The 22,154-nt window shown below is 41.9% G+C and overlaps 1 protein-coding gene across 4 annotated transcripts in view; it reads right to left on the reverse strand.

Moving 5' to 3' along the window:
* The window catches only part of phkb (phosphorylase kinase, beta), a 281,176-nt gene that overhangs the window by 188,607 nt on the left and 70,415 nt on the right, over positions 1-22,154 (reverse strand). For all 4 annotated transcript variants that reach the window (XM_063066930.1, XM_063066928.1, XM_063066929.1 and 1 more), the window contains one exon: positions 4,312-4,427. In XM_063066930.1, coding sequence (XP_062923000.1) covers positions 4,312-4,427 — 116 coding nt within the window. The remainder of the gene's footprint in view (positions 1-4,311; positions 4,428-22,154) is intronic.

Here is a 22,154-nt window from a genome sequence, read left to right on the forward strand (position 1 = left end):
CCATAGGAAATCTGAACTGCAGAAACCATCCAGGCCTAGCCCGTGCATTATGGCCATTCACTACTGTAGTACAGGGTTACCCAATACTCTAATCATGCAGTGACACAATTCTTGTAAATTACAGCAGCGCATTCAATGGGGTAAAGGTTAGATCTGCTGTTTCAAATGGTCTTGACCATATTTCTCTAGCCCTGTGCCCAGCGGAGATATTGATTCCCTACATTACATATCTGCTATTATTGCTTACTTTATGTGAGTGACTTACAGGACTACTTCAAGTTGCTGGACTGGGCCAGGTTCAAGAAATCATCAGATGATTTGAACAAAGACACCTCGGTTGTCGGGGATTTTCATAAAAGCAGTTGTAGGCGAGTGTCCCCCCACAAAATCATTCAGTCTTCACCGACCAAAAGCACTGGACGAATCATTAGATCCGCAATCTGTTGAGGGCCAAATTGGTGGCGTTCAGGTGTTTGTGACCAAGGAAAATACAAGAGGTCCAGGTACGAAATCTGGAAAGCCATCTCATAAATGACGTGGTAATTCCGGACCAAACGCATCGCTGAAATCTGCTCAGCAGCTGTGGCAGGGCTTGAATGCTATCTCCTCCTACAAAGTGAAACTAAGTGACATAAGTCACAACAAGGTTTCACTCCCAGATGAACTCAAAGCCTTTTATGCTCACTTTGACTGTCAAAACCTGGAAGCACTTTCACGAACTCCCACAGCCCTTAATGACCCAGTGATTTCCGTCTCTGAGGCCAATGTGATAGCATCCTTCAGGAGGGTGAAATCGAAAGCATCCAGCCCAGATGGGCTAACAGGATGTGTACTAAAGCTCTGTGCTGATTAACTGGCTGGAGCTCTCACTGATAGCTTTAACCTCTCGTTTCGGCAGTCTGAAGCAAGCAGGGTTCAATTATCCCAGTGCCTAAGAACAGTGTGGTAACCTGCCTCAGTGACCATCATCCAGTAGCACTTAGATCCACTGTGATGAAGGGCTGTGAGAGGCTGGTGATGAAGCACATCAACTCCTGCCTGAGAAGCAACTTGGATCCATTACAGTTTGCCTACCATTACAACAGGTTGACAGCAGATGTTATCTCATTGGCTCTTCACATTAGAACATCTGGACAGTGAAGATGCATATATCAGGATGCTCTTCATTGATTACAGCTCAACATTCAATGCTATCATCCCCTCAAAACTAAACAATAAGCTCCAAGACCTCAATATCTCCTTATGCAACTGGATCCTCGATTTCCTCACTTGCAAATTCCAGTTAGTTCAGATTGGCAACATCATCTCCTCCACAATCACCATCATCACAGGTGCACCACAAGGCTGTGTGCTTAGCCTCCTGCCCTGTACGCTTTATACTTATGACTATGAGGCTAAGCACAGTTCCAATGCCATATTTAAGTTTGCTAATGACACCAATGTAGGCCAAATCAAAGGTGGTGAGTGCCATTACACAGAAAGCACAACAGCACCTCTACTTTCTTATAAGTTTGTGAAGATTTGGCATGTTTTCTAAAACTTTGACACTTCTATAGATACGTAGTGGAGGGTATATTGACTGGTTGCATCATGGCCTGGTACAGAAACACCAATGCTCGTGAAGGGAAAAGTCTACAAAAAAAGTTGTGGATTCAGCTCAGTTCATCACAAGTAAAGCCATCCCCACCAATAAGGACACCTACATGGAGTGCTGATGCAGGAAAGCAGCATCCATCATCAAGGACTCCACCATTCGGGTCATGTGCCCTTCTCGCTGCTGTCATCAAGGAGGAAGTAACAGGAGCCTCTGGACTCATGCCACCAGGTTCAGGAACAGTTATTACCCCTCAATCAACAGGGTCTTGACCCAGAGTGGATAACATTACTTATCTTCACTCATCCCATCACTGAACAGTTCCCACATCCTATGGACTCACTTTCAAGGACTCTACATCTCACGTTTTCGATATTTCAGCTAGGGGTGTCGGAGTCAGGAGTTCAATTTCAGCATCCTCTGTAAGGAGTTTGTACGTCCTCTGCAGGAATGCGTGGATTTTCTCCGGATGTTTTGGCTTCCTCCCACAGACCAAAGACGTACCAGTTAGTAGGTTAATTGGTCATTCTAAATTGTCCCACGATTAGGCGAGAGTTAAATTGGGGTTTGCTGGGCAATGCGGTTCGAAAGGCCTGAAGGACCCGATGAGTCAGGAAGGGAAGAAAGGAGGGAGTGAGAGGGAAATAGTTAATTGGTCATTGTAAACTCTCCCATGATTAGGTTAGTGTTAATCAGGGTTGTGGGGTTACTGGGGTGCTGTGGCTCAAGGGGCCATTAGGGACTGACTACACAAGACCTGTATCTTTAAATAAAGATAAATGAATAAATATAAAAGCAAGGCTATATAAGACAATAGTCTGACTGCATTTGGAGTACTGTGAGAGTTTTGGGCACCTTATCCAAGAAAAAAAGTGCTGGCATTGGAGAGGGTCCAGAGAAGGTTCACGAGAATGATTCTGGAAATTAGAAGATTAAAGTATGAGGAATGTTTGATGGTTCTGGGCCTGCATTCACTGGAGTTTAGAAGAATGGGGCGGGGGGGGGGGTCTCATTGAAACCTATTGAATATCAAATATTGAACTGTCCAGATAGAGTGGATGTGGGGAGGATGTTTGCTATAGTAGGGGAGTCTAGGACCTGAGGGTACAGCATCAGAATAAAGGGATGTCCATTTAGAACAGAGATATGGAGGCATTTCTCTAGCCAGAGGGTAGTAAACCTTTGGAATTCAATAGAAGTCATTAGGGATCTTTTAAGAGGAAGTTGATAAGTTTCTGAATTAGTCAGAGTATCAAAGGTTATGGGGAGAATGGGGTTGAAAGGGATAATAAATCAGCCATAATGGAATGGTGGAACAGACTCAATGTGCCAACTGACCAACTTCTGCTTCTATGTCCTGTGGTCTTATGCTCTATTGTATGGAGTATAGTATTGTTACAAACGAGAAGACATTTGGCTCATTGAGTCATGTCTTTGCAGCATTAATGCAGTTGACTAAATTGCCTCACTTTTTCACCCCACATCCTGCATTTTTTCTTTTAACCTTGTTTGCCTGTCCAATTTACTTTGAAAGTCAAGATCAACACATTGCAGCTCCTGAACATTGTTGTCCAAGTGGTTGTGTAGCACACGCATGTGCAATAAGTAATTACGTTTTCACCTTAATTTGCATTGAATGTTGTTTTCTCAGCAGAACTTGTTAGTAATGCTACCTTAAAATTCATTGTATTAGGATGTGGGTAATAAAAGAACTCCAATTGTGTTCTTGGGTGAGGAGTTTCAGTATTCGGAGCTAGTAGTAAAGAAGAAATGGCAACACACTTTGAAGTCAGATGGGAGGCAAATTGGAGGGGAAAATGATGGAGGTTTTCTCATGTACCTGCTGTCTCTATCCTTCTGGATAGGTTTAAAAGGTGCTGACAGAGTAGTTCCAGTTACCAACAATGTACTGTGTAGCTGATACATGTTGAGCTTCAGTGCGCAGGTGATGGAAGAAATTAACACCTTTCATGGGGTTTCTGCATGATGTTGAGCTTCTTGAATATTGTTATAGCTGTCCTCACAAACACATATGGACAATATTTCATCTCCCTAATTTGTACCCTTTAGAAAGTGAAAATGATTTGGGAAGTCCATCTTATGAACAGAATTTGTATGTCAGGTACAGTTGAGACTCCAGTTAAGAGTAATTATCCAGGATGTGTTTGTTTTAAAATTTAGTAGTGTCACCATTACTAAGGGCAGGTAATCAGAATCTATTTTCACAGACATGGCTTTTGGCCAGCACCTCCATTGCACGGACTGTGTCATTTTCTGAGAAGTTATGAATGGAAGTGAACATTTTGTGCATTCTCATTTCTGACCTCATGGAGGGAAGCTCATTGATGAAGAAGTTGAAGACAATTTAGTCAATGGCATTGTCCTAAAGAAACCCCACAGTAATATACTGGAGCTGAAATGACTGATTTCTGAAATCATACCTATCTCCAGGTATCTGCATCGATGCCTACAGACTTTGGTTTCACCAGGGCTCCCTAATATTCTTAAAACCACAGGATGAAATTAAGATTTTTACAATAGAAACAAAACGGGAGTTACCAATGAAAACAAAATTGCATATTTTATGCTGCTTCAAGAAGTTGTAATTGTTCATTATAATAGAATCTGAGTAATTTTCTATTTTAGTTTTGCATTTGGTCAACATATTAGAGTTACTAAAAATTATTGTGCAATAGCAATCATGTGCAAAGCCCTACCTTGAGTGTAGTTCAGTGCTCCCATTGTTGTACTTGCTTCCTCTTTCCCACATACCAAAATCTGGTCTACGGTAACTTCTTTCCACACAGAAAACAAGATTTTGAATGAAAGATACCTATTAAAAAAAAAACAACTGAGCAGAGGCTGACAACATTCAATAATTATTTTAGATCTGACTAAACAACAATGCTTCTTGCCCCCCCCCCAATATTTAAGAGAAATCTTCCCTAACTCTCTTGCCTATTTTGCTTAATCAAGCAAACAAAGTTGAATATCATGATACCATAACTTGGATTATTTTTTCCTTCATTTTGTGCTTGATACTGGCACTTTTATGCAAAGTCTTTCCATAAATTGTTTACAGACATTTTTATTTTGTCTCTAGTTTCCATTCAAACACCCATTGAAATTTAAGAGGTAAATCATTCTGCACTTGCCTATATACATCACAACAAAAAAATCTTCAATTGCAAACAGTGTAGAACATCTTATTTTGTCAGACAATTAATACATCTCCCAAACCTGTAACTTCTAGCACCCAGAAGAAGAGAAGCAAGTTCATAAAAACACCAGGATCCCAAACCACATCACCATTTCTTCAGCAGTAGTGAGTTTACGTACTAGAATGACCAACCCAGTATTATAAACTTTACTGGTTCTCGGCAACATCTCATCACTATCTTTCCAAAAGCAATTTACAAATGAACAGTAAATGCTAGCTCCACTCTGATGCCTATATTGCATAAAGTAATAAAAAATTTTGAATTCAAATGTCACTTATAATAGTCAAATACCGAGCTTACTTTTCAGTCAGATGTTAATTTTGAAACATATGATTCAGTAAGCGCCATATTTTTTGCAGTTGTGTTTAATACTGCACATTGGTTGTATTAAGAATTGACAAGTTCACCATGTCCATCATAATTGTATCAACTACCTCTGTTATCAGATGCCAAAAGGCTAATGCCTGTTCAAAGGTGTACATTCAAATTCATTTCACCTCATCTTAGTGCCTTGTATTTCTGGCTACAGACAATTCTGATTTTGATTTGAGATGCTTCATTAGTCCTTCTGATGCCTTTAAATCTTTTTCCCTCTATGTAATTCTCCAGAGCTTATGCCACTTCAGATTTCTCCTATGCATAATTTCCTATTCTATATGTAACACTCAAACAAAATTGAGTCTTCAGCATTGCTAATGAGGTGACTTTGCTAAATGGACAAAAGCCTGTACATTTCCATCTGAGTTAATATCCTATTAAGCATCAATAGAACAAAACATTCGTCTTAGTGTTTAACATGCGATTGAACAATATAAAACCAGGAAATGTAAACCAACCAAACAGCTACTGAATAAGATACAGTCAGCAACTGATCAGTTGATGGTTATCATCTCCTAGCATTGTGAAATAGTATAATTCTTATGTAAGGAAAAATGACATGACTGAGAGCAAAAATCCTTCAGTGTTCATTTGTGATAAAGTGGTAAGTGTAGGACCCAATAAAAAGCAACAACATCAAATCAATCAAGATAAACTGGTAAGGGCAACAGTTCTGAGGAAAGGAGGTGTTCTGTGTTGATGGATGTTACTACTACTGTTTCAGACCAATGACCTACCTAGGTAACTAGCAGTAGACACTGGTTTAAAGTGATAATGAAGGAAGGTTACCACTACTACTACTACATTGACTCAGGCCTAGGGGGCCGGCGTCGAGCACGATGATGGACTCTCCACTTCTCCCTCATCAGTGTGTTCAGTTCATCTACATTAGCCGCGCCGCTGTCTTCTAGGATCCTGTTGACCATAGTCTTGGGAGGGCGCCCAGGGTTCATCCTTCCATGCTTGGGCTCCCATATGATGACTAGGCTAGTAGGTAGCTCGAGGTGGCGTAGACAGTGTCCCACTAGTTGCAGTCTTCTCACCTCAATTTTAGTGGAGAGCATCGGTAGGTTGTTATAGAGCAAACATTCGTCGTGCTGTTGTCAACTCACGTCAAGAGCCATCCGGAGCATTCGTGTATAGCAACCATCTAGAGACTTCCGCATCGTCTTGGTGAGTGTCCACGTCTCGCATCCGTACGTGAGAATGGACTCTATGACTGCTATGAAAATCCTCTTTTTAAGCCCTCGGGTCAGGTTCGACTTCCAGATTTCCTTCATGTCGTTCATAGCCCTCCACGCCAGTGCTTTCCGTATCTTTATGTCCTTCTCCGAACTCATCATTCTTGACCCGAGGTTCAGGGAATGATAACTTTGTGTTTCCATGAAGTATGTAGATTATTGGGTAAAATCAAGCACACTGTGAAAGGAACGATCACAAAGATCAGCAATGGCATTAGAGTTTAACGTCCAAGTTCCACATCGAGGAAACTGTATAAAAAATTAAGGTTCAACATCAGAATTCACCATGTTTTTGTAACAATATATTAATCAGAAGAATTAATTGTACACACAGGAAAAAAACAGGGATATTTGGACCCACAAGCTTGAAATGATGTGGCTGTCTTGAGTCATTGACAAACAGCTACTATGAAGGTAAGCTAGGAAATTATACAAAGATTTAATAGTGGAATAACAATAAACATTGAAATAATTCACAACAAATACACATTCCGTCACAATAAAAACAAATATAATCATGGCTTACGAAAGGAGGCCTGTTATGTCCTTCTTGATTTAGTTTGTTATTTTATTTTAAATTACTAGATCTCACTGTTGTAACCTGCAAAGGAGGGCTCTAACCTCTACGGTCCGTGGTGGGCATGGAACAGCTAACTGACAATGATGATAGATCAAACTCACCAGGTTATTCAGCTGAGAGGGCTCACCAGTCTTATTATGCTTATACCCACCCAACAGCAGACACTGAAGACTTAAGCCAACCAATCAGGACTGAATGGGGGGGGGGGCCTCGTCTTCCCCAAGATAACGCACCACAACTCGACACCTTTTACCCAAATGGGACAGAACAGAGTCTGCATCTCTCACACCCTCGTACTCACACTGAACTGGCAGATATCTTAAAACGTCCAATGACAGCATTCACTTGCCCATAGATATGAAAGAGAAGGACAGCCATGTAGCAGTAGACTCCAAAGCTCATATATACCAATGCATAACTCAGCTGCTCAGCGTTCTGTTAAGGTGCACACACCGCCTATGAAACTTGCGATATTCATAGACCTATCATGATCTGCTGACAGGCAGACTCACCAAATTTGATAAGCCAGAAAATTACTGAGCTTGGGAGACCACATTCTCCAATGGCACTGAAGACCTCAACTTCAAGTCTAGTGAAGAACTCGACACGCTAGGGAAGTGGCCTGGACCCAGATCTGCTAAATATACAAGCAAAATAAGGTCAGTTCACATCAAACACCCCAGTGACACTCTCAGTTTAGTCTGGCAAAGACTGGAAGAGTGCAATGGATCTGCAGAGGCAATGGAGACCACACTCTTCAACAAACTCGAGTCCTTCCCCAAGATTTCTGGCAGGGAATCCCAACGTCTCCTGCAAGAGCTAGGAGACCTGCTATTGGAGTTGGAGGCAGCCAAAGTCAAAGGCAATTTTCCTGGCTTGTCTTACCTCAACACTGCATGAGTCATTAGTCCTATCTTGCAGAAACTCCTCTTTAGTCTACAGGAGAAATGGATGTCACAGGGTACCAGAAACAAACTGGAAAATTGAGTCAGCTTCCCACCCTTATTTTATTTTCTAGTTTCAGCCAGGATGAAGCCAAAATGAGGAACTTTATTGTGCTTTATCAACTATACTGTGACCACCTCTAGCTCAGCATCACTTAAATCAGAGAAATCTGTTAGAGGCCTTGTCATGGTGCACATAACTGAAGTGGACAATGCTGGCAAAAGGATGATTCTAAGATGTCAGAAGATACTAACAAACAGTGCCCTCTACATCGGAAACCACACCTTCTGCGGAAGAATAGAAGCTTCAGGGAGAAACATCTAGAGGAGTGAAGGACCTTCTTTAAAGAGCAAGCTTCAACCACCACTGGGTGCAGGACTGTAATGCTGTCAGCCAGTGCTCTGAAAGTGACAGCGACAAACACACGGCAGCTCTTCATGTTGGCCAGCTCCCTGGTCTGTGAAGAACACAAGTACTTCCTTACAGCATTGTGGGGCAGGGAGTCGAATTCACTTTCTCTCTAGTTGCTAGCTCTTCCTGTACTGAAGCCTGTGGGGAAAACTCCACCAGTAAGCCATGTTCAAAGATCTGTCTCATCAATGTTTACCTAGAAGGCCACTGTGAGGAGAGGATGAGGGTTATATTGTCTTGGATGATCAGAGCAACAAGTCTTTAGCCAGATCATCTTTTTTCAATGTCCTTAACATAAACGATGGTGCGTACCCTTACATACTTAAAATATGTACAGATGTATCATGGATGGTTGGGCAAAGAGTAAGAGGCTTCATTCATGAATCTGTTGATGAAAAGATGTGTTTAGCTCTCCTCACACTCACTGAGTGCAACGAGCTTCCAGACAACATCCCCACTCTAGAAGCAGCGACTCACCACCCTCACGCCAAGTCTCTAGCCAGCAAGATCTGTCACTCGACCCAAAGGCCGCGATCCTGCTCCTGCTGCAAAGAGATATTCGAGCAAGGTAATGGGCTATCAGATGCTCCCATTGCACCGAAGTTACCACAGGGGTGGGTTATAGCAGGAGACGTTTGCCCAGGGAGTGCATACAAACCCTCACCTATAAACATCTTCAGAACTAGCATTCTTGAAAATGGGTCCCCGAAGTCTCATGACTCCCTGCCTTAGCAACATCCACGTCACGGACAGCATTGGCCTGTCCTGCCAGCCTCCAGTCTCTCTCTCCTTAACCTTGCAACAAAGAGCTTTGACAAACAACATAGCAAGTATGGGTGAATCAGTCTTTGTCCATACAAAGGATGACAACAAACCAACTCCTTCACCCTTCCGTCCTGAGGGTGATGGATAATGGGTTCCATAAAGACAGCTCAAATAGCTAGGTGGGACTGACACCCTTCTGTAGCCCCTGACATGGCCTCCCAAACATCCGTGAGCAAGCAAGCAGCCTCTTTCCTTCACTTACACGCATACTCATGGAACATCGTGAAATTACTGTCCCATGGTTCAAACTCTGCGCTGCTGTCCAAGAAGTAGAAGTGGCTGACGTCAGGTCTCACTGATAAACAGGAGGCCACACTAGGAGTACTGGACACAGTATATGACCCTAGCAGTCCACAGGTGAAGTGTTGCCTCACCTGGAAGGACTGTTTAGGGCCCTGAATGGTAGTGAGGGAGGAGGTGTAGGGGTAGGTGTAGCACTTGTTCTGCTTGCAAGGGCAACTGCCAGGAAGGACAACAGCAGGGAGGGACGAATGGACAAGGGAGTCGCATAGGGAGTGACCTCTGCTAAAAGCAAAAAGTGTGTGTGTGGGGGGGGCGTGGAATATAAATGTGTGGTGAGGCCATACTCAGTGGAAGGAACAACACCTTATATTCCGTCTGGGTAGCATCCAACCTGATGCCCTCCCCTACACCATTCCCTATCCCCTTTTCCATCTCTCACCTTATCTCCTTGCCCACTCATTGCCTCCCTCTGGTACTCCTCCCCCCTTTTTTCCTTCCATGGACTTCTGTCCTCTCCTTTTAGATTCCTTCTTCTCCAGCCCCGTATCTCATTCAACAATCTGATTCCCAGCTCTTTACTTCCCCCTCCCCCTCCCAGTTTCACCTATCACCTTGTGTTCCTCCCTCCCCTCCCCCCACATTTTAAATCTGCTCATCTTTTTTTTCCCAGTCATGTTGAAGGGTCTTGGCCCAAAATATTGTCTTTTCCATAGGTGCTGCCTGGCCTGCTAAATTCCAGCAGAATTTTTTGTGTATTGCTTGAATATCCAGTTATCTGTAGATTTTTTCTTGTTTATATATTTCCTGTAATTGATTTACTTTTTGTTTTTTTTTCTTTCTATATTTATCGTGTATTGCTGCTAAGTTAACAAATTTCACGACACATGCCGGTGATAATAAACCTGATTCTGATTCTGATTCTGAATGAGGGAATAACAAAAATGCTAACAGCTATTTTGCAAGTACTTTTACAGTACAACCTATAAAGGAATGAACTAAAAATTCAGACGTCTTGGGAGACCTCAAGTGAGAACTTTTAAATGTGCCTGATAAATCCGAATCAGAATTATTTTCACTGACCTATGTCGTGAAATTTGTTGTTACTGAAAGTATACTGAAAAATATTAATTATACCAATATCTGACTATCTAAATCCTAGAGTTACCACAAAGTGGCTGTGGAAATATTGAATCCATGGATTTAGATACCAGAGCAATCCCATAGGAACGAAGATAGCAAAACTAAGGTAACATTCAAGAATAAGCCGGAGGGAGAACAATGAACTGTAGCAGACATCTGTGGTATGCAAACAGCTAAAGTCTACTGTTATTAATATGCAATTCGGCACAAGGAAAATTTAAAAAATGATTCAGCAGACTTGAGACTGTCCAGTTATAAAAAATTGCGGTATTTATGAACAAGCTTAATTGTAAAATACCCTGAAAATGCTTTGTCCTCTTGAATTATGTCTGGATGACATTTTAATGACACACTAAGTCATAAATACCTTATAGAAAAATCTTTGGTCCTTAAAATTAAATGTTATGAATATGTATTCTTATCCCATCGGATAACTAATAATGTTTATTCATGATATTTCAGCTTCAATATTAATATGTATATGTTCCAATCTATAAACATTTTACAGAGCATGAAATAAAGTACTAATTGGAAATAAGGATTCTTTTTCCTGGTTTGTTGTTTATGATAATCTTTTGAAAAAGCTGCTCAACCAGCTTAATGGTTCACAGCTGTAGAATGTAAGGAATCCCTTTCACTAATGTCTAATAGCTTAAGGGAAAATCCAAAACACAGAGACTGCCATATCCAGTCAAGGTCAGTAGCAAGTACTATTGTTTACTGCTGTCTGCAAAATCCAGTGCATTTTACCATTTTCAAACATATTTGATAGGGAGTCATTTTTTTAAAAAATGACACAAAAATAATAAGTAAAGAAAACTTATTAAGGAGTCAGAAACGAAAAAGGAATAAATAGACAGCAGCATTGTGTAACCAGTGAAAGGATGCCAATATCTGTGCCTTTATTTGCCACATATACATCGAAACGTACAGTGAAACGCGTCATTTGCAGCAAATCATTGGGGACTGTGCAGGGGAGCCCGCAAGTGTCACCACACTTCTGGCACCAACTTAGCATGCCCACAATTCATTAACCCTTACTGTATGCCTTTCAATTGTGGGAGGAAACCAGAGCATCTGGAGGAAACCCAAGTGGTCACAGAGAGAATGTACTAACTCCTTATAGACAACAGCGGGAATCAAACCACGATCTTAGCTGCTGAAAAGCACAGAACTAACTGCTACACTTCTGTACTGCCCCAAAATAGAAAATAATTATTTACTGTCTATTACAATGAAACAAGGACTGTGTAATGTATCCAAGTTTAATGCAGTATAAAGTTGGATTGCCATGTGAGGAGGATGCAGGATATAGAGATGGCACATTGAATACATAACAAAATTTTATATTTCCATAGTACATTGAGTTAAAAAAAGCACCCTAAGACATATCACTTCAAAGTTGCTGGTGAACGTAGCAGGCCAGACAGCATCTCTAGGAAGAGTTACAGTCAACGTTTCGGGCCGAGACCCTTCGTCAGGACTAACTGAAAGAAGAGCTTACTAGATTACTAGCTTACTTTGATGTGTGTTCCTTGAATTTCCAGCATCTGCAGATTTTCTCGTGTTTGCAAAGACATATCACTAGAGCTTTATCAAAAAAGAATTAATGTTGACCCACATAATGTTAGGACAAATATTGAAGTGTTTGGACAAGGAATAGGAAGGGGAGATTTAAAGAATTCGAGAGATTAGATCCTTGGTAAATGAAGGCATAGCCACCAAAGTTGTATCAAATAACTCACAGTATGAGTAAGAAATCAAAATTAGGCAAGGCATTGAGAACTCAGAAAAAAAATACAGCAATCGGTAGTGATTTGAAAACAGTCAAAATATTACAAACAATTAACTAAATGAGGCCTCATACAGATCCACAAGCAGACACCTGATGGGGAATTGGTTTTTCATGGTTGTTGAGATATACTCAAAGGAGTTTTGGATAAACTCAGGGTAACAAAAAATAGAACAAGGCCAGGTCACCTGAAATGCATCAAAACAGATTCTTACAGAAACACCTGCATGATGCTAAGCTAGGGCACATCATCAGTGACGTTACCTGGGGTCGTAAGGTGTTTCGGGTCTTCCAACATCATACACACTCGCCCAGGCGACCCGACAGGGGATGACCAAACCCCGACCTGTGTCCTAGCAGCAACTCACGGATCTGCCCTCTAATTTAGAGTCATTTTGATGCCTTCTCCGCTATGTCTGTGGTGGTAGAAATGGCTCTCCTTCTTTTCTCTCCCATGATTCCAAGTGCAGTGTATATTTTGAAGAGCAACTGGCCTGCAAAGCTACGACACCCGACCTCCACAGGCCAACACTTTGCTCTCCAGCCTCTTCTTTGGCAGTTGTTCTTCAGATCTCCATACTTGGCTCTTTTCCACTCGTAGGTCTCCTCCACGCGTTCTTCCCAAGGCACGGTAAGCTCAAGCATAAGAACGTGCTTCGATGAGTTAAGTATAAAAAAAGAAAATCAAAGAATTGTTGTATGAGCTATTTGGGGGAAGTTTGCAATTACCTACATTGTTACAGCTATATAAGACCTTAGTTAAATCCCACTTGGAGTACTGTGATTGAACCTGACTGAATTCTTTGTGGATGTAACAAAACACACTGATGAACGTAGAGCAGTGGATGTAGTGTATATGGATTTCAGTAACACATTTGATAAGGTTCCCCATGCAAGGCTCATTCAGAAAGTACGAAGGCATGGGATCCAAGGACACCTTGCTTTATGGATCCAGAAGGCAAAGTCATAGTCATACTTCATTGATCCTGAGGGAAATTGGTTTTTGTTACAGTTACACCATAGATAATAAAGTAGTAATGAAACCATAAATAATTAAATAGTAATATGTAAATTATGTCAGGAAATAAGTCCAGGACCAGCCTATTGGCTCAGGGTGTCTGACCCTCCTAGGGAGGAGTTGTAAAGTTTGATGGCCACAGGCAGGAATGACTTCCTATGACGCTCAGTGTTGCATCTCGGTGGAATGAGTCTCTGGCTGAATGTACTCCTGTGCCCAACCAGTACATTATGTAGTGAATGGGTGACATTGTCCAAGATGGCATGCAACTTGGACAGCATCCTCTTTTCAAACACTACCATCAGAGAGTCCAGTTCCATCCCCACAACATCACTGGCCATACGAATGAGTTTGTTGACTCTGTTGGTGTCTGCTACCCTCAGCCTGCTGCCCCAGCACACAACAGCAAACATGATAGCACTGGCCACCACAGACTCGTAGAACATCCTCACTATCGTCTGACAGATGTTAAAGGACCTCAGTCTCCTCAGGAAATGGAGACAGCTCTGACCCTTCTTGTAGACAGCCTCAGTGTTCTTTGACCAGTCCAGTTTATTATCAATTCGTATCCCCAGGTATTTGTAATCCTCCACCATGTCCACACTGTCCCCCTGGATGGAAACAGGGGTCACCGGTGCCTTAGCCCTCCTCAGGTCTACCACCAGCTCCTTAGTCTTTTTCACAGTAAGCTGCAGATAATTCTGCTCACACCATGTGACAGTTTCCTACCGTAGCCCTGTACTCAGCCTCATCTCCCTTGCTCATGCATCCAACTATGATAGAGTCATCAGAAAACTTCTGAAGATGACAAGACTCTGTGCAGTAGTTGAAGTCCGAGGTGTAAGTGGTGAAGAGAAAGGGAGACAAGACAGTCCCCTGTGGAGCCCCAGTGCTGCTGATCACTCTGTCAGACACACAGTGTTGCAAGCACACATACTGTGGTCTGCCAGTCAGGTAATCAATAACCCATGACACCAGGAAAGCATCCACCTCCATCGCTGTCAGCTTCTCCCCCAGCAGAGCAGGGCGGATGGTGTTGAACGCACTGGAGAAGTCAAAAAACATGACCCTCACAGTGCTCGCTGGCTTGTCCAGGTGGGCGTAGACACAGTTCAGCAGGTAGACAATGGCATCCTCAACTCCTAGTCGGGACTGGTAGGCGAACTGGAGGGGATCTAGGTGTGGCCTGACCATAGACCGGAGCAGCTCCAGAACAAGTCTCTCCAGGGTCTTCATGACGTGAGAGGTCAATGCCACCGGTCTGTAGTCATTGAGGCTGCTGGGGCACGGCGTCTTCGGCACAGGGACGAGGCAGGACATCTTCCACAGTACAGGAACCCTCCGGAGCCTCAGGCTCAGGTTGAAGACATGGCAAAGTACTTCACATAGCTGAGGGGCACAGGCTTTGAACACCCTGGTACTGACACCATCCGGGCCTGCAGCCTTGCTACAAAGGGTAGTTGTAGGTGGTTCGTATTCCGCATGAAGGATGGCAACAAGTGGTGTTCCACATGGATCTGTTCTGGGACCCCTCCTCTGTCTGATTTTTATAAACAACCTGAATGAAGAAGTAGAAGGATGGGTTCGTAAGTCTGCTGATGACACAAAAGTTGGGGGTGTTGTGGATAGACTGGAGGGGTGTCAGTGGTTACAGTGGGACACTGATAGGATGCAGAACTGGGCTGAGAAATCACAGATGGAGTTCAACGAAGATAACTGTGAAGTGGTTCATCTTGGTAGGTCAAATTTGAAGACAGAATATAATATTAATGATAAGACCCTTGGCAGCGTGGAGTAACGGAGAGATCTTGGGGTCCATGTCGATAGGGCGCTCAAAGCAGGTTGACAGCGATGTTAGGAAGGCATATATTGTGTTGTCCTTCATCAGCCATGGGACTGAGTTCAAGGGCCGTGAAGTAATGTTACAGCTATGTAAGACATTAGTTAGACCCCATTTGGAGTACTGTGTTCGGTTCTGGTCACCTCATTACAGATAAGAGTGTGGATACTATAGAGAGAGTGCAGAGGAGATATACAAGGATTTTGCCTGGATTTGAGAGCATGCTTTATGGGAATAGGATAAGTGACCTTGGCCTTTTCTCCTTGGAGCGATGGAAGATGAGAGGTGACCTGATAGAGGTGTATAATATGATGAGAGGCATTGACTGTGTGGATACCCATAGGACTTTTGCCAGGGCTGAAATGGCTAACATAAGAGGGCATAGTTTTAAAGTGCTTGGAAGTAGATACAAGGGGGATGTCAGAGGTAAGTTTTTCCACACAGAGAGCGGTGGGTGCCAGGAATGCACTGCCAGTGAAGGTGGTAGAGGCGGATACAATAGGGTCTTTTAAGAGACTCTTAAATAGGTATATAGAGCTTAGAAAAAGAGAAGGCTATGCGGTAGGGACACTGTAGGCAGCCTCTAGAGTAGGATACATGATTGGCACAACACTGTGGCTTGAAGGGCCTGTAATGTGCTGTAGATTTCTATATCTCTATGTAGGAAAATTGGAAAAGCTGCCATCTTTTCTAAAACATAGAAACATAGAAAATAGGTGCAGGAGTAGGCCCTTCGGCCCTTCGAGCATGCACCGCCATTCAGTATGATCATGGCTGATCATCCAACTCAGAACCCTGTACCAGCCTTCCCTCCATACCCCCTGAACCCTTTAGCCACAAGGGTCATATCTAACTCCCTCTTAAATATAGCAAATGAACTGGCCTCAACTGTTTCCTGTGGCAGAGAATTCCACAGATTCACCACTCTCTGTGTGAAGAGGCTTTTCCTAATCTCGGTCCTAAAAGGTTTCCCCTTTATCCTCAAACTGTGACCCCTCGTTCTGGACTTCCTCAACATTAGGAACAAACTTCCTGCATCTAGCCTGTCCAATTCCTTTAGGATTTTATATGTTTCAATAAGATCCCCCCTCAATCTTCTAAATTCCAACGAGTATAAGCCTAGTCAATCCAGTCTTTCATCATATGAAAGTCCTGCCATCCCAGGAATCAATCTGGTGAACCTTCTTTGTACTCCCTCTATGGCAAGGATATCTTTCCTCAGATTAGGGAACCAAAACTGCACACAATACTCCAGGTGTGGTCTCACCAAGGCCTTGTACAACTGCAGTAGTACCTCCCTGCTCCTGTACTCAAATCCTCTTGCTATGAATGCCAGCATACCATTCGCCTTTTTCACCTCCTGCTGTACCTGCATGCCCACTTTCAATGACTGGTGTATAATGACACCCAGGTCTCGTTGCACCTCCCCTTTTCCTAATCGGCCACGATTCAAATAATAATCTGTTTTCCTGTTTTTGCCACCAAAGTGGATAACCTCACATTTATCCACATTAAATTGCATCTGCCATGAATTTGCCCACTCACCTAACCTATCCAAGTCACCCTGCATCCTCTTAGCATCTTCCTCACAGCTAACACTGCCGCCCAGCTTCGTGTCATCCGCAAACTTGGAGATGCTGCATTAATTCCCTCATCTAAGTCATTAATATATATTGTAAACAACTGGGGTCCCAGCACTGAGCCTTGCGGTACCCCACTAGTCACTGCCTGCCATTCTCAAAAGGTCCCGTTTATTCCCACTCTTTGCTTCCTGTCTGCCGACCAATTCTCTATCCACATCAATACCTTACCCCCAATACCGTGTGCTGTAAGTTTGCACACTAATCTCCTGTGTGGGACCTTGTCAAAAGCCTTTTAAAAATCCAAATATACCACATCCACTGGTTCTCCCCTATCCACTCTACTAGTTACATCCTCAAAAAACTCTATGAGAGTTGTCAGACATGATTTTCCTTTCACAAATCCATGCTGACTTTGTCCGATGATTTCACCGCTTTCCAAATGTGCTGTTATCACATCTTTGATAACTGACTCTAGCATTTTCCCCACCACCGATGTCAGGCTAACCGGTCTATAATTCCCCGGTTTCTCTCTTCCTCCTCTTTTAAAAAGTGGGGTTACATTAGCCACCCTCCAATCCTCAGGAACTAGTCCAGAATCTAAAGAGTTTTGAAAAATTATCACTAATGCATCCACTATTTCTTGGGCTACTTCCTTAAGCACTCTGGGATGCAGACCATCTGGCCCTGGGGATTTATCTGTCTTTAATCCCTTCAATTTACCTAACACCACTTCCCTACTAACATGTATTTCCCTCAGTTCCTCCATCTCACTGGACCCTCTGTCCCCTACTATTTCCGGAAGATTATTTATGTCCTCCTTTGTGAAGACAGAACCAAAGTAGTTATTCAATTGGTCTGCCATGTCCTTGTTCCCCATAATCAATCCACCTGTTTCTGTCTGTAGGGGACCTACATTTGTCTTAACCAATCTTTTTCTTTTCTCATATCTATAAAAGCTTTTACAGTCAGTTTTTATGTTCCCTGCCAGTTTTCTCTCATAATCTTTTTTCCCCTTCCTAATTAAGCCCTTTGTCCTCCTCTGCTGGACTCTGAATTTCTCCCAGTCCTCAGGTGAGCCACTTTTTCTGGCTAATTTGTATGCTTCTTCTTTGGAATTGATACGATCTCTAATTTCCCTTGTCAGCCACGGGTGCACTACCTTCCTTGATTTATTCTTCTGCCAAACTGGGATGAACAATTGTTGTAGTTCATCCATGCGATCTTTAAATGCTTGCCATTGCATATCCACTGTCAATCCTTTAAGTGTCATTTGCCAGTCTATCTTAGCTAATTCACGTCTCATACCTTCAAAGTTACCCGTCTTTAAGTTCAGAACCTTTGTTTCTGAATTAATTATGTCACTCTCCATCTTAATAAAGAATTCCACCATATTATGGTCACTCTTACCCAAGGGGCCTCTCACGACAAGATTGCTAATTAACCCTTCCTCATTGATCAATACCCAGTCTAGAAAAGCCTGCTCTCTAGTTGGTTCCTTGACATGCTGGTTCAAAAACCATCCCGCATACATTCCAAGAAATCCTCTTCCTCAGCACCCTTACCAATTTGGTTCACCCAATCTATATATAGATTGAAGTCACCCATTATAACTGCTGTTCCTTTATTGCATACATTTCTAATTTCCTGTTTAATACCATCCCCAACCTCACTACTACTGTTAGGTGGCCTGTACACAACTCCCACCAGCGTTTTTCTACCCCTTAGTGTTATGCAGCTCTACCCATATCGATTCCACATCCTCCCGGCTAATGTCCTTCCTTTCTATTGCGTTAATCTCCTCTCTAACCAGCAACGCCACCCCACCTCCTTTTCTTTCATGTCTATCCCTCCTGAATACTGAATATCCCTGAATGTTGAGCTCCCATCCTTGGTCACCCTGGAGCCATGTCTCTGTGATCCCAACTATATCATATTCTTTAATAACAATCTGCACTTTTAATTCATCCACCTTGTTACAAATGCTCCTTGCATTGACACACAAAGCCTTCAGCCTCGCTTTTACAACACTCTTAGCCCTTGTACAATAATAAGGAGGAGAGTGATTGCTAGTATTCAGAATGAATTGAGAATTCCTGTTTAAAAATAATTGAATGTTAATTCTGGATGCAGGCAAGAAATCAGAAAAGAAAAATAAAGTTTTGTGTCTGAAAGCATGGAATTTTGCTCCAATTATAAATGATTTTTTGGGCTGTTATACCTACATAGTTTTTAAATCTGAACCTAAATCTGTACTCACCATCAGGATCAAAAATTCAGTACATTAACTTGTACATTGAGAACACTAGGAAAACAAACATGAATAGAGTGTACTATTCCTAAAATTATTTTTTTTTTCTGGAGGTGTTAACAGGATAGATAATGGATTTTCTGCTTTCCCTGTCTGAATCATCCAGCACCTACAGTATCCGAATGAAAGGCATCTCATTTGGGACTGAGATGAAGAAATATTTCTCCACTCAAAGAATTCTTATACTTTATTACCTAAAAGAGCTGAAGGGCGTGCGGCCACACAGTAACTGAAATGCTCCAGCGCACATAGCCTTTGTTGTCACGCAGCTGGAATTGGATGCAGCTACAAAAAGTTTACAAAATGTGAACAGATTTTCTATGTGTATTGTAGTCATTATACCCTTCAATTACTAAATAAAATCAAAAGTATGCAATTTTTCAACTTTAATTCTAAATATTCAGTGTATGCATAATAGAAAAAAACACTTAAAGTGCCATGCAGTTTTCAGGAGGTGTAAAAATTTCCTGCTCAGAACGATGGTTGGTTCGTGCAGCTGTGAAATAAAGAGGGAACGTTGGTTCAGTCGTTATATATACACAAACTTGAGATCAGTAATACAGATAATGAAGCAGAAATTCAACTATCTATTAATTAAAATCCAAATAAGGGATCAAGGGTCCATTTAACCTTCTGCTCCTAATTTTGTTATCTATATTTTCACTACTTACAGACTGTTGAATTTTATTAATCACTAGTTATCTGGAACAAGTTAGCATTATGTAACTATAAACTTTTCCATGGTGAATATCCTTTTTCATTTTCTTTTGTACATATTTGCACTTCCACCTCCAAATAGAAAACACCTGAGAAGGTAGTTGAGATCCTGTAGGGCTTCCAAATACAGACTGATCAACAGGTACTGGCCAACCAACCAGACAGCAAAATATTGGACACGGAACAGAAGAAAGCAATAGTAATAGATGTGACAATCCCAAATGACAGTAACATCAGGATGAAAGAATATGAGAAGCTGGAGTAATACCAGGGCTTGAAAGAGCAGATAAAACAGATGTGGAAGGTTAAAGCCAGAGTAATTCCAGTGGTAACAGAAGCTCTTGGAGCTGTGACACCTGGACTGAGAGAGTGACTCCAACAAATTCTGGAACACCATCTGAGATCTCGGTCCAACAATGCACTACTAAGAACAGCAAGGATACTGTACTGAACCCTCAAGCTCCCAGACCATGGTCGAGGACCCGAGATTGAGGGAAAAATACACATATGCACCACCCATACACACACACACACACAAAATATCCAATAATGCTTCTATTTCAAAACTATAATTATTCTGCTTTAATCTGTAGGAAAAAAACTCATCCAATTAGGTACATAGCTCTGCACCACTATATATAATTGATGGAGTTGTTAATGTAAGGAAAGATATCACAGATTTCCTTGAGTCCAGCTCTTAAGGAAGTGAATATGAATATTTCATGGATATGAAAGTACAATGATCTCAGTATTACTGTTCATTTCACCATTGGCACTGGAATACAAGACATGATTTCAAAGTTTTCAGATTTTAGCCTAAACTGGAATATGATGTTCAATACAGTGTTTCATAACTTAGGCTATGCCCACACTAGATTGGATAAATCTGTAACTGAAGCTTTTTCTCTTCATTTTGACCCTCCGTCCATACTGAAACGGTGCTTTCCTCCCCCAAAAACGGAGCTTTTCTAAAACGCTCTCCAGAGTGTGTAAATCTGAAAACGCTGGTTGGGCAGTGTATTGTGTATGGGGTAACTGGAGCTTTTTAAAATCGCTATCATGACGTGCCGGAACAGATGGTGGCGGCAGCACGGTGTTTCATTGTTTTCTTGAACGCAACCTCCAACACCACAACAACAATGGCGGACAGCTTCATGCATGTATTGTTTACTTTATTGTCTACGTTAATAGCTGCTTTTTCCAGCGGAGGTTTTCTTTGTATTCCTCGAAGACATTGTTAAAAATTTTCTTTCACTGTTGTTGTAGGTACTCTAGTTTTTGACCAATGGAATTGGCACAATGCCGCCGCAGAAATGGAAATAGTATACCGTTTCCTCTTCGCTTGTTTTCTGTAGATGTGTCCAAATACCCGTTTTAATGGTGACGGAGGTATTTTCAAAAACGTCTGGTGTGGACGCCTATCGTTTTTACACGAAACCGGCATTTTCAAAATTATCCGGTCTAGTGTGGACGTAGCCTTAGGCAAGTCATGAAGACTTTGGAGAGGATACAGAACTGATTTACTAGGATAGTTCCAGGAATAAGATTAAATCACGGAGACTGAGTAAATTGGAATTGTTCTCAATATACAGGAGAGAAGATTAACAGGACATTAGATGGAATTATTTAAAACAATGAAGAGTTTTAATGGTGTTAACAAGGGAAATTATTTCCACTGGCTTGAATTTCCTTCAAATCTGCAATCAGCTTTCGTCTCAACAAAAATTATATTCTTGATTCCTTTAATCTTGCATACTGCAACCTCCTTTTTCTGTTGGAATTCCTTCAACATTTTGAGGCCTACTTGCTTTTTTCATATTGCATATTCAAGTATCTTCTGCTCCCACCACAATATTGAAACAATTCTCAGACAGCAAGTTATTTGCAATAATTTCCCGTCCCATACCTGCAATAGAGGTCTGATGTCTCCAAGCTTCCTTTCTTGGGCCCCTCTATGTCAGCATTTTTGGTAATATCATCCAACAACATATCAGGGCTCATATTTTTAGAAGACAATTACTGCAGGTGCTGGAAGTCTGCACCTCTCCATAGATGTTGCCTGCCTTGTCTATAATACAAAATCTTTCTGCTTAATTTATGCTTCCAAGTAACACTGATGCCACTTGGCTCCATCTCTCAATACAAAGAAAGAGATGAGTTATACAGCTCTCGTTACGTGCACGTGCAGTTCAACTTCTTGAGTGATTATGCAGAAAGTTTGAAGCTCATTTCCTTCTACCTTAGGCCATGAACTTATCAATCAGCCCTGCTGTGGACCACTTTCTGGAGGTCCAAGACACCAACTCCTACAAAGAAAG

The sequence above is a fragment of the Mobula hypostoma genome, chromosome 14 (assembly GCF_963921235.1).
Source record: "Mobula hypostoma chromosome 14, sMobHyp1.1, whole genome shotgun sequence".
Taxonomy (NCBI): domain Eukaryota; kingdom Metazoa; phylum Chordata; class Chondrichthyes; order Myliobatiformes; family Myliobatidae; genus Mobula; species Mobula hypostoma.